This window comes from Rattus norvegicus, chromosome 10 (assembly GCF_036323735.1).
Source record: "Rattus norvegicus strain BN/NHsdMcwi chromosome 10, GRCr8, whole genome shotgun sequence".
NCBI lineage: Eukaryota > Metazoa > Chordata > Mammalia > Rodentia > Muridae > Rattus > Rattus norvegicus.
In genome coordinates, this window is record NC_086028.1 from 58,708,141 (window position 1) to 58,722,573 (window position 14,433).

General features: G+C 40.0%; 1 protein-coding gene and 1 pseudogene across 1 annotated transcript; one reads left to right on the forward strand and one right to left on the reverse strand.

Annotated features, from left to right (window-relative positions):
* Positions 1 to 5,035: 5,035 nt before the first annotated feature.
* On the reverse strand, positions 5,036 to 5,971 carry Or1e21b (olfactory receptor family 1 subfamily E member 21B). Its single transcript, NM_001000721.1, has one exon. It carries the CDS (start codon positions 5,969 to 5,971, stop codon positions 5,036 to 5,038), a length of 936 nt encoding a protein of 311 aa, NP_001000721.1.
* Or1e20-ps1 (olfactory receptor family 1 subfamily E member 20, pseudogene 1) lies at positions 13,270 to 14,210 on the forward strand (annotated as a pseudogene).

Below are 14,433 nucleotides of genomic sequence, written 5' to 3' on the forward strand. Positions count from 1 at the left end.
AATGAAATGATCATGTGGATTTTTTTCTTTGAGTTTGTTTATATAGTGGATTATGTTTGTAAATTTCCTTATATTGAACCATACCTGCATCCCTGGGATGAAGCCTATTTGATCATGATGAATGATTATTTTGATGTGTTCTTGGAATTGGTTTGCAAGAATTTTATTGAGTAGCTTAGCATCAATATTCATGTGGGAAATTGATCTGAAGTTCTCTTTCTTTGTTGGGTTTTGTGTGGTTTAGGTATCAGTGTAAATGTGCCTTCATTGAACATATTTGGGAGTGTTCCTTCTGTTTACATTTTGTGGAAGTTTGAAGAATGTTGGTATTAGGTCTTTAAAGCTCTGATAGAATTCTACACTACAATCATTTGATCCTGGGCTTTGTGGTGGGGGGACTTTTAATGTCTGCTTCTATTTCTTTAGGAGTTATGGGACTGTTTAGACAGTTTGTCTGATCCTAGTTTAACTTTGGTACTTGATATCTGTCTAGAAATCATCCATTTCATCTAGATTTTCCAGTTTTGTTGATTATAGGCCTTTGTAATGAAAGACCCCCGGAGAGGACCTTTCCCTCAGGAGGAGTCCCAAGCACCCAATGACCGAGCCAAGTCCACTCGGATGCAATCAGCAAGAGGGTTTATTGGAAAACACAGGTACCTGCGGGCACACAGTCTCTTCGGAGGACTTGCGCGCCCAGCAGCTCCAGCATGGGGCTTTTATAGGGATTGGGGAAGCAGAAGCGGGCGTACAGAAGCAGATGCATAGTTACGGGGATTGGTGGATTCAAACGAGGCACATAGACATGTTCACATATGATTGGCTATTTCACATGATGAGGTAATAAGGTATAGCTACACACATTGGCAGGTTTGGGGCGTCCTGGATGTGGGGGCTGGGGGCTTATCTCTTCCTGCCAGGTGGCCTGTGAGTCAGATCCGGTACTCCTGGTCTGTTCTGCATTCCTTTCCTTTTATGGTCTGTTAGTTCTAGTGGCAGGGCGGGGCTGCCTGGGCTTGCTTTTCACAGTGTTTAGTCCTGAGTCTGAATTTAAAACTTATTCTTTTAACTTCATATTTTTAAACCTCAAATCTGTATAATTTTCCTTTCAGTAGTAGGATCTGCGGATTTTTTAAAATTTCTTCAATTTCTGTTATGTCTCACTTTTGATTCTTGATTTTGTTAATTTATATACTGTCTCTATGCACTCTGGTTAGTCTGGCTAAGGGTGTATCTATCTTGTTGATTTTCTTAAAGAAACAAATCCTGGTTTTGTTGATTCTTTTTATAGTTCTCTTTGTTTTTATTTGTTTGATTTCAGCCCTGAGTTTTATTTTTTCTTGCCATCTGCTTTTCTTGGGTGTTTTTTGCTTCTTTTGATTCTTCTGATTCTTTTGTATTTGCTTCTTTTGATTCACCTTCATAGAATCAGGGGGAGGGGATGAGATAGAGGGTTTCCAGAAGGGAAACCTGGAAAGGGGGTAACATTTGAAATGTAAATATATGAAATAGCCAATAAAAAGGGGCGAAAGGATATGGAGGTAATGGGCCTGTTTGGCAACAGTTTTTTTGGGTGTGAATTCAATCTTATTTGGCAGTAGATCAGTCCCATAGCAAACACCAAATACAACTCAGCAGGCACAGACCCGTTCTCAAGGCAGGTAGACACCACATATGAACCAGAAGCTACAGTCCATTTCTTACATCAGGCAGACACCAGGCAATTGTAGTTCAATCCTGAAGAAACTGCAAGGCTTGACAACTGGCCTGGGGTGGGACCTTGGAAGTGGCAAGCTGCCATAGAAACCTCATGAGCAGTTCTTGGTGAAGTTGCTTTCAGTAGCAGCATTATGACAAGTTGAGCTCAACAAAGCTATGTAAGGTGAACCAATACATTGGGGGGAGTCTGACTACTCTCCTTATTCTACTTTCTTGGGTATGGATTAGGCCCTTGTGCCTTTGCCACCCCCATTATTGCCCTTTGACATTTCCCTGCAAATCCTGCACTTTTTACAATTAATACCACACTGGAACCAACATTCATGGTTCCAGTAAATGCAATTCAGATGATTACCAGCACATGGTCTGTAGCTAGGACTAATCTGTTTTGTGGTAGAAGCTGAGGGAGCCCCTTGTATCCAACTTAAGAACCTCACAACAGGGGATTTGCATGGTAAAAAATCTGTAGTGAAGATGCTGGTATGGAGATATTTTCCCCTGGTGTTTGTCCCTATGGTGGCCCTGGTTCCTCTCTACCTCAGCAAGGTATCTATCTTTCTACTGTCCTTCACTGTCTCCCTACAAGTAGACTGCCCATCATGGTCAAACTTCCAATCCTGTGGGAACATTGTCAACTCATACTTGCTGAGTTCAGGATTTCAGAGTACACACTGCTAACTCCAAGGATTGTGATGTGTCCTCCTATACCTTAGGGCTATGATGCTTCCTACTGGATAAGGACCAGCCCTATACCCTTAGAACATCCATCAAGACTCAATATGATACCATTCTGGAACACTGAGGCATTTGTGAGCCCTCGGATGTATCGCCCTGCACCCCTTTATTTCTGTTAAGGGGTAGTATCTTTAATGGGACTTTCACTGATCCATCTGACAATGACATGAATGTAAAGATTGAGAACCATGAGAGCCCCTGAGATTAATTGGGCCCCTACCCCAGTACATAATTTCCCCCTTCCCCATTCTTCTTTCGTTCCACAAAAGCTTCTGACTTTCAAGAAGTGCTGAACTGTTCTAACATACCATCCATCTAGTGGCATCCTGGTCCCACCATAATAAATTGGTCATCCTCCTATGTGAACCTGCTGCAATGTGGATGCCTGTGATTAATGCAACTCATCTCCATGCCATCACTTTGATGTCTAGAACTCACCTACAACCGCTAGGACAGGTCAAACATGATTTTGACATTACTGCAGCCACCGTTACCACCATCTTGGTGGCCGTAGTGAGGGCAATTACAGTGACAGTGGCCTTGATGCAAACTTCAACAATGACAGAAAAGTCAAACATAGGAGAGTCCCACTCTGCAAATGCCATTCTCACACAGGAGATGCTTAATCAACATCTTTATCAGACCATCCATATTTTACAACAACAGGTTGATGTCATCCAAAGAACATGAGATGGTACAGGACATTTCTCTTCTTGAGTATGACCATAGGTTTAAGTCTTTCTTCCTGACTCTCTACCAGGTATATAATTCTACTACAGATAGGCTGAGGTACATTACATCCAGAGGACATGGCCCACCAAGTTCCTCAATTATTCTATAACCTTAATGATACACATACTCTCCAGCTATGTCCTTTGAAGTGAGCTTTATTACTAAAATATGAAACTTTAAAATAAAGACCTTAAAAGGCTCTTTAACGCCTCTTGGATAGACATTTAAACAATGTTAGGGGATATTCTGTTTTTAGTAGTCATTCTCTTTAAGTGCTGCATTCTCTTTATGTGACATATGTCACTCCAGTGCTCCATCAAATAAGACCACTCTCCAAGTGTTGATGGCCCTGAAATACTCTGAACAGGGTCCCCCTCCTAAGGTTATAGAGGCATGGTTCTCAGATATATGAAAGGCTTCACATAGGCTGACCTACTCCACCTGGGCATGTTCTCCAGGGAGGCTGACCTTCCAAAACCTGTAGTCAATGACCAGAGAGATCCCAATAGCTCGGGTCAGCTAAGACAGGCATGGTTCCCTATGCCGGTTGCACCCTGAGGTGGGGTCAACAAGGTCAGAATATAGAACTCCAGATCTCACTGAGCTGCTCACTTTTAAAAGAAAAAAAAGTAGATATGTAGGAGGGGTGAATCAGCATGTTCTGACTAGTGGTCTGCAATGGTCCAAATATATACAGCAGGCACTTCCCCATTTACAAACCTCAGACCTATCTGAGACTCAGGGATGAAGAAAGACAAAGACAGAGCTGTGACCAGTGTAGCCAATCAGTTAGTGTCAGCTGTGTGGGATAAGCAGTTACAGATGGAAGGGACATGGACAGAGAATATAAGGATCCCTGTTACTACAATAAATGAGTCTGCCTCTGTTTTTCACCTGGCTCCCGGAGTTTCTGTCATTGATTCCACTCCTTACCCCTTACCCCCAAGGAGTATGCTGAGGGACTGAGGACTAGGGCAACAGTACAGGTGCTATTACACAGAATTCTTCTGGCATTAGATGGGACCAGATGCAGAGATCCATACCCTAACATGATGTAGAAAGAGTTTAAATTGAAAGTCTCCCTTGCTTCAGAGATGGGGGAACCCTGAGAAGAGAGGAAAAGATTGTAGGAACCAAAGGGAGTGGAATATACTAGGAGAGCATGGCCCCACAGTACCGACTAAGCAATGGTTCACATGGTCTCCCAAAGTGTGAAAAGACAAGCATGAGTCCTGCCAGGATCTCTATCATGTCCTCTGCCTATGCAGTAGGGCTATTAGCTTGGTGATTTTGTGGGACTCCAAAGAGCGGGATCAGGTTTATCTCTGAATCTTTTGCCTGATCTTAAGAGCCTTTTTCTCTTATTGTGTTGTCTTGGCCATCTTTAATATGAGTGCTTTTACTTTTTCTTATTGTATCTTGTTTTTTTTTTTCAGTGTTTAGTTGTTCTCTCTTGGAGGCCAGCTCTTTTCAGCAGAAGAAAAGGAGAGGGAATACTTTTGGTGGAGGAGCAAGAAAGTGTGGAGGGGAGGAAATTGTGGCAGGCATCAATTGTATGAAAGAAGAATCTATTTTTTATAATAATAAAAAGAATGAAAGGAATATAATCTGATAAAACATTAGCTTTTACTTAATGATTATCTAGAATCACACAATAAAGGCAGAGGAGGGCATCACTGAATCTCCAAGGTTCCCTTTCCCAATTTAACTACTTATAAAAACTCCCATTTGCAGATGGGAATATTATGTAGTATGTTCTTACATGTGGGTTCCCTTGTAGTATAAATTTTGTGATATTAATATCAATATATTCACTAGATAAATTTAAGTAAACCTCACAATGTTGCCATTATAAAGATATTTTCTTGATAAGAACCTTTATAATGGCCTCCTTTATATCTCTGTTCCTCAGGCTGTAGATGAAAGGGTTCAGCATGGGAGTCACCACTGTGTACATGAGAGAAATGGAAGCCTCATTCACTGTAAAGTTATTAGATGATGGACATAAGTAGAGACCAATTATTGTCCCATAGAACAGTGATACCACAGACAGATGGGAGCCACAGGTAGAAAAGACTTTGTGGATAACCCGAGTAGATGAAACCTTTAGAATGGAAAAGACAATTTGTACATAGGACACAACAATGATGAAGAATGGGATAACCATAAGGGGCCCGCCCAAGATAAATATCATAAGTTCATTTATATAAATATCAGAGCACGCCAACTTGAGTAGGGCAGACATGTCACAGAAAAAGTGAGGGATCACGTTGTCCTTACAGAATGACAACCTAGCCACGAGTAGGGTGTGCAACATGGAATACAACACATTAAATATCCAGGACATAAGCACCAGACACACACAGAGCTTGGGACTCATGATCCTGGTGTAGTAAAGGGGAAGGCAGATGGCCACATAGCGGTCATAGGCCATGACCACAAGGAGGAAGATCTCCAGACCTCCAAAAAGTTTGAAGAAGTACATTTGTATCAGGCAACCTGCATAGGTGATGGATGTGTGCTGGCTTTGCATGTTCTGGAGAAACTTTGGCATTGTGACAGAGGAAAAGCAGAGATCAGAGAAGGACAAATTGCTAAGAAAAAAGTACATGGGTGTGTGGAGATGGGAATCCAGGTGAATGAGGATGATGATGATGAGGTTCCCCAGGACTGTGGTGAGGTACATGGCCAGGAACAGGGCATAGAACAGGTGCTGGTGCTCTGAGGGGATGGGCAGGCCCAGGAGGAAAAACAGGGAGATAACAGTTTGGTTGTTCATTACCATTCTTCGTCTCCAGTATCCTAATGAGAAAATATCAGATCCTTCAAAATAAAAAATAAATCAACATATATCTAGGGTATATATCCTCCAAAAATGTATCTGACCATTTTCTTAGAAATTATAATTTCAAACTCCAAATGCCAAATTATTGGTTTTTAAACTTTTCTTTAAAACATTTGTATCTCAAATTCTTTTCTAAATAGTTCTATGTACTTGTACTGAGATGAAAAATGGACCAATATTTCCCCTCTATTGCTTCCTGCTCAATTGCTTGTAATTTGCTCTATGCAATTTTATACTTTGATATTCTTAATGAATTTGGATAAACTTTGTCAACACAATTTAGAATAAATTTCAAGAAAACCTCATATACTCCAATGTGTGATATTACAATTTCAAAAACAGACCTCTATGTCCCTCTAACATACAGACTTCTGCTTCACTGTTGACTAATCATCCTCCTTCCATTGAATGTATGACAGACATTAAGTGCAAAAGCCCTAAGAGAAATTCATGTTGTCACTTTATTATTTCCCAAAGTGTTTATTGTTTTCCTACCATTCCAGTCTCCCATAATAAAGCCAATAAGATTTCCATCAGAAATCTGTGATTTTAGATCCATTCATTTTTTCCTTAACTTGAACTGCTGTTATATATTCTATAAAGTCTCTTCTTCATTCTCCTCATATTTCATCCATTTTTCTCTGTGAGATTTTATCAATGTATCAGGAACACATCTTTTCTTTTCTGGAATATAGAAACAGACACAGTTCATGTCCATGTTCTCATGTCTCCTGACTCTTCTCTTCTCCTTCGACATGCTTCATTTACACTGTGGCATTTGAACAGAGGAGTTTAATCATATCTTTTCTGATTTATTCTTCATATTACTACTGTTTTTATGAGAATAAGGACCAGGCTCCTATCAGGGATACAAATGATATTTCATTATCTTATAGGTATCAGTGATACATCCCACATAGCCCCACATGCTTTCCTTTCATCATTCAATGCTGGGGTTAATCTCTTCACAATCCACATTTTAGAGTTGTTGTTTCTCTTGCCTCTCACTTTCTCCCCTCCCTTTCCCTTTCATTTGGTTCACCCTCACTCATACATAAGAGTTATTGCTTATCACATACACAGTTAAACTTACCCTGTCCTCCTATACTATGTGATACCTTCAACCATGCTTCGTAGCATCCTATAGTTATATCCCACATACTTAGTACTTTGATTATGGCTTTAAAATATCTTCCCATCAATTGTAAAGTATGTGCAGGAAAGGTCACATATGCCTTCATGCCGTATGATTGTTTACAATTGTTCATTCATTCTCCAACTAGCATCAATACCTGAATTTAGCCAGTGAAGATTTGTTAGCTGCACCTCAAATTGATTCAGATTTGGTCAACCTCAATGGTAGAAAAATTTCCATTAAAATATAAGTACCTGAATATTTAATACTAAATTTTACACTCTATAATGAGTGTGAGAGATCTAATATATTTATTTCAGTTTTAGAGATAATCATTGGTTTCACTTCTCAGAAGCACCAATGACTACATATCATATCCATATGACTTAATCTACAAAATGTAATTGATTCTGATGTAGAATTCAGACAGGATGAAATGTTAATAAATTATAAAAAGAAGAAGCAACAAAATTGAATCTTCGAATCTTCATGAGTTATTCCTCAGACATTTATTCTATATATGATAGTTAATTTATGCATCAAATGGGTTAAGCCTAATATTAATTTTTAAATAATTCTATTTGATATGCAGATATTCGCTAAATTTCATTAAAATGTGTGGACTTTGAGTAAATAAATATTCCTTCACATAATGAGCTTCATGCAATCAGATGAAGGATGTAGGTGGAAGAATATAGTTTGTCACAGAAAAGTTTGTGTCTTCTGACTTACATACAAGTCTCTAATCTCCACTCTTCTTTGGGATTCCAATATTCTAGACAGTTCTTCAAATATTGGCCATATAAGGAAAAGAAGAATATAATCTTACCTGAAAAACAGTCCTGTACCATGCCAGAAATTCATGTGGATTCACAGAAACACACCTGCTTATTTTCCTGACTAAATATAATTCTTCTGAGTCTGAGTCCTAGTTTCTGGATGATGATCCTGCTCACCTTTATTTTATTTGCAGACACAGGACTAGCAGCCTCTCTACTCATCACCTATCTGCACCATCACTGCAACATCCCCCTGCCATCCCTGGGCCTCATCCCAGAGGAGTCCAGATCCTGTATAACCCATTAAGTCATAGTAATTACTTAGGACCTTTCTCGGACCAATTTACTACAGGGACCTCTAGTGGAGACCAATTATGGCCACTGATCTCTATTTCCCATACTCAATAGAAGCAAAATTTAATGACAATAACAACAAGTAAAACTAATTAAAAATAGCACCAATAAGAAAGCCAAAATCATGGAAAGATACATACTCATTCCATATTTGGGTAAATACATGGCTTCTATTGGAGTGGAGCTCACTCTCTTAGCAGGGAAAGGGAAGAAGAATGACTGTACATCCTATCAAATTATCAGGAACTTTTCTGATTATAAATGACGTAAAGTTTCTCACATACAACAAAAGTTTACACAAACATCAGTAGTTTTTATATTTTTGGATGTGAAGTTAGTCCTGGTTAGTCTTTTTTTTTAGTTTGTATTTTTTTATTGGATATTTTTATTTACATTTCAAATTTTCCTCACTTTCCTAGTTTCCTGTCCATAACTCCCCTATCCCATTCCCCCCTCTCCCTTCTTCTATAAGGGTGTTCCTCTTCCCCAACCACCCACTGTAGGGAGCCATATTGGATTTGGGCCTGGCCGTTTTGTGACTGTATAGCTCAAAGTGGCTACGTGACTCTTGGCCACACATACTCCTCTAAGAGCCTCTTCCATGAATTTACAGCACAGGAAGATAACATTCACGGGATGCTTCAGCCTAAGCAAAAATCAGTTATCTCCTGAGTCAACACCCGGTGTCTCCACCACCTGACCGATTTGCCTCCAGCTATCACTGCCTATACCCTCATCTCCCCCTCCTTCCTGTTTCACAAAGGTCACTCCCCCTACCTGAAAGCCTTAAAAGCTGTAACGTTCATCCCAATAAACGAGACTTGACAACAGAACTTTTGCTTGGTCTCCTTCTTCTCTTCACCCCCATTTGGCCCACAGGTAGAAAGCCACTTCGGGACCCTGAATAACTGGGTCCCCGCTGGTGGGGACAACCCACCCCTTCCCATCTCCCCGCCCTGATATTAATGGCAGTACCATGTCTTCAGCCCATCCAATGACACTTGAGTATCACGAGATCATCGAAACCACACACATTGGGAAGTTTCCAAGGTCAACATGTCAATTCCACATGACAGACTACCCACAAGAAGACTTAGTGGAGATATACAACTTTCTTAAAAATTCAAACTTGATCATCCTCCATATCTATGTGTGCCAAAGTGTGAATCAACAAATGGAACCTCATAACATTGCAAAGCTCCTGTAAGGCAAAGGACACTGTCATTAAGACAAAATGGCAACCAACAGATTGGGAAAAGATCTTTACCAATCCGACATCCGATCAAGGGCTAATATCCAAAATATACAAAGAAATCAAGAAGTTAGACTCCAGAAAGTCATATAACCCTATTAAAAATGGGGTACACAGCTAAACAAAAAATTCTCAGCTGAGGAATATTGAATGGCTGAGAAATACCTAAAGAAATGTTCAACATCTTTAGTCATCAGGGAAATGCAAATCAAAACAATCCTGAGATTCCACCTCACACCAGTCAGAATGGCTAAGATCAAAAACTTAGGTGACAACAGTTGCTGTCAAGGATGTGGAGAAAGAGGAACACTCCTCCATTGTTGGTGGGATTACAAGCTAGTACAACCACTCTGGAAATCAGTCTGGAGATTCCGTAGAAAATTTGATGTAGTAATACCTGAGGACTCAGCTATACCACTCCTGGGCATATACCCAAATGATACTCTAACATATAACAATAATGAACCCAGATGCCCTTTAACAGAAAAATGGATACAGAAAATTCAGTACATCTACACAAGAGAGCACTAGTCAGCTATCAAAAACAATAGCTTCATGAAATTCACTGGCAAATGCATGGACCTAGAAAATATCATCCTGAGTGAGGTAACCCAATCACAGAAACACACATGGTATGCACTCACCGATAAGTGGATATTAGCCCAAAAGCTCTAATTACTCAAGATACAATCCATGGACCATATGAAGCTCAAGAAGGACGACCAAAATGCAGATGCTTCAGTCCTTCTTAAAAGGGGGAACAAAAATATTCATAGGAGAGATATGGAGACAAAGTTTGGAGCAGAGACTGAAGGAATGGCCATTCAGAGTCTGCCCCACCTGGGGATCCAGTCCATATACATACAGTCACCAAATCCAGACAGTATTGCTGATGTAAAGAAGTACATGCTGACAGGTGTTTGATATAGCTTTCTCCTGAGAGGCTCTTCCAGAGCATGACAAATACAGTGGTGAATGCTAGTAGCCAACCACTGAACTGAGAATCAGGTCCCCATTTGGAGGAATTAGAGAAAGAACTGAAGGTTGAAGAATTGCAACCACATAAGAACAACAATACCAACCAACCAGAATTCCCAGGAACTAAACTACCCAAAGAGTACACATGGACAGACCCATGGCTCCAGCTGCATATGTAGCAGAGGATGACCTTGTTGGGCACCAATGGAAGAGAAGCCTCCCTGCCTCCCAGTATAGGGGATGTCACAGCAGAGAGGCAGGAAGGAGTGGGTGGTTAGGGAGGGGGAAGACCCTAATAGAAGAAGGGGAAAAGGATATGGGATAGGAGGTTTATGGATGGAAAACCAGGAAAGGGAATAAAATTTGAGATGTAAATGAAAGAATATCCAAAAACACTAAAAGTAAGAAGGCACAGAAGGAGTTAGATGGATAAAAGAAGATGTGGAATTGGTATAAATACAGTATGCATTCATAAAATTCCCTATCTAGGTAAAATGGAAATGTAAACCAAGAAATCAAAGACCTCAATCACAAAACTTTAGAAGACTGCAAAAAGACATGAGTAGTTGGAAAGGTCTCCCATGCTCATGAGTTGAAAGAATAAATATTGTAAAAATAGATGTCTCACAGAAAGCAACACACAGAATTTTGCTCTTCAGGTGTGTTAGGATATCCAGGAAGTATGTATGAGAGCTGGATTCTGACGGTGCCATATGAAGTTGGCTTCTGTTGATTATGTTTTTGTGCTTGTCTTTTGCTGTCTGGTTGTCTCTGGTGTTGGCTGGCCTGAATATCCCAGATTGGAGCAGGCCTCCCCAGAGACAATTTGATCTTTGTGTCCCAGATCAGAGCAGGACTTCTGGGCAGCATGTGGAGCTGTACATGTTATCCTAGACTATAGGTGTAGGGGTGGACTGGAAAAAATAGAACTCTGACATGGGGGGCAGAGCCACAACTGCTGGGCTTACTAGGTTCCAGCAGGTGGAGGGATTGGGGTGTGGGATCTCACTAGTGTGTCCCAGGTTAGAACAGACCTTCCAGGAGGCAGGAGGAGCTGTGGGGTAAGGAACAATGGGCCAATCTAAGACTGCCAAACTAGTCATCTTTAATAGCCTAGTACAGATTAGACAAATGAGGATAAAAATTCCGGAGATTTGAAAGTTTGCGTTTTCCTATCATAGACAGAACTTTTCCCACATATGACTGCCATGTCCATGATATTATCCTGAAGGAAGAAATTATAAATGCCACCTATGTCACTGTGAGCAATGGTAAACTCATACAACATGGACTTATAAAGTAATCTCACATAAGTGGAGAGGAGTTGGATAATGGTGGTAGTAGTAGATACAATTAGCATTTTCATAGAAAGATAAAGAAGACAAAATGAGCGAGCAGGCATAGAAACATGAACTTCTTTCCTGTTGGCTTGAGGAAGCCTTAAACATGCCATCTGCTTGCCATATTCCTCTCTTTTTCACATATTTGCACACATAGAATGTTGGGGGATAAAGTTTTAGATTTTTATAGAAGGATGTAACTGTTCTAAGTCCTCTGTCATATAGAATTGAGATGATGTCCTTGGAAGCAGTCTCAGTGTATGTGGTTTTCTATGGTCTCATTCTGCTTAAAACTACTGCTGAGTAGGCTGCAGAGATGGCTCAGAAGTTAAAGGCTAGGCTCAAAACCAAAAATATAAAAACTACTGTTATGCTTTTTGTATAATTTTTCCTTGATTGAAACACATTAAATTATTAACAATCAAAATAATGGCTGGTAAGCCAATGTGGTTTTTCAGTCACCCTTCCTCATTCCTGTTTATTACTCAGCGAACAATGATTATACATCTTTTCATGCTTCTTTTCCTTCTTGGTGCTACTCTTTATTAGTTTTGTTAGTTTTCTTTGTTGTTGTTCTTTAAAGTCTACCTTCCCCTAAGTGTAGGAAGGAGTCATTGGTGCCTATAATTGGTCTCCATTGTAGATCACTAAGGTAAATTGGTCCTAGAAAGGCTTTAGGTAATTATTTTGTCTTTAATTCATTATACAGGATCTGGAATCCTCTGGGATAAAGGACCCATAAGGCCCAGGGATGGCAGCAGGGGCTGTGAGTAGGGATGGTGCAGATAGGTGATGAGTACAGAGGCTGATAGTCCTGTCTGCAAATAAAACAAAGGTGAGAAGGATCATCAACCAGAACCTTTGACAGCCTCAGCAGAGCTGACTACATTCAGGAAATTGAGCAGGTGTCTTGCTGTCAATCCACATGAATTTCCAAGGTGATGCAGGACAGTTTTTGAGGAATGATAACATTCTTCTTTTCTCTGTCTCCAAGACTGCACCACACTGTGTAAGTATTTTTTCATAGTTATCATGTAACCCTTTTCATATTGATGGACTCCTTAAAATTATTCATTTTTTTCTCTCAGTACCCTACCATTCCAACACAGAAGCCCTGTGAGGTGAGGGTCAGTGACATACTGCTGAAGGGTTGTTCACAATACTTTCACTTGTAGGTCATCACAAACTCTGAACAATTATGATGATCTATTTTATCTGTACAAGTTCACAAATCTCTATTTTACTGGTATTGAATGAATAAATTAATTAATGGGGGAAATAATTGCTATGATGACCAGCAGATCCATTGTTGTAGAATATATATCAGAAACAAATATGCATTATTATTTTGAATTTTAAAGGACAATAATATTCGCTCATTAGAATACTGGAGACGAAGAATGATAATGAACGACAAAACTGTCATCTCCCAGTTCCTTCTCCTGGGCCTGCCCATCCCCCCAGAGCAACAGCAACTGTTCTATGCCCTGTTCCTGGCCATGTACCTCACCACTGTCCTGGGAAACTTCATCATCATCATCCTCATTCTTCTGGACTCCCATCTCCACAGACCCATGTACTTTTTTCTCAGCAACTTGTCCTTCTCTGATCTCTGCTTTTCTTCTGTCACAATGCCCAAGTTGCTGCAGAACATGCAGAGCCAGGACACATCCATCTCCTATGCCAGTTGTCTGACACAAATATATTTTTTATTAGTTTTTGGAGACCTGGAGAGCTTTCTTCTTTTGGTCATGGCCTATGATCGCTATGTGGCCATCTGCTTCCCTCTGCATTACATCAGCATCATGAGCCTCAAGCTGTGTGTATGTCTGGTGCTAATGTCCTGGGCATTTAATGTGCTGTATTCCATGTTGCACACCTTACTCTTGTCTAGATTGTCATTCTGTGAGAACAACGTGATCCGCCACTTTTTCTGTGACATATCTGCATTGCTCAAGTTGTGTGCTCTGACATTTGTATTAATGAATTAATCATATTAATCTTGGGAGACCTCATTATGGTCATCCCATTCATACTCATTGTTGTGTCCTATGTACAAATTGTCTTTTCTATCCTAAAGATTTCTTCTACTCAGGTTATACAAAAGATTTTCTCCACTTGTGGCTCCCACCTGTCTGTGGTCTCACTGTTCTATGGAACAAATTTTGGTCTCTACTTATATCCATCAGCTAATAACTCTACTGTGAAGGAGACTGTCATGGCTATGATGTGCACAGTGGTGACTCCCATGCTGAACCCCTTCATCTACAGCCTGAGGAACAGAGACATGAAGGAGGCACTGATAAGAGTCCTTTGCAAGAAGAAAATATCTTTGTCATGATTCCACAGGGAGTTTTACTTAAAATTAACTAGTAAATATATTAATACTATTATTATAAAATGTACCTCTGCAATAAGATCCACAGTCAAGAGATTACTACATATTTGTATTTGTAAACATTAGTTTTGCACATATGATACTAGAAAATCATTATGCAACAGCCACTGTTTTATCAGATCTCCATTCTTTGCATTCTTGTTATACCAAGATTTTGTGATTGTAG

Bases quoted from the DNA above. Each gene is read 5' to 3' on its own strand.
- Or1e21b (NM_001000721.1), bottom strand. From the start codon at position 5,971: ATGGTAATGAACAACCAAACTGTTATCTCCCTGTTTTTCCTCCTGGGC.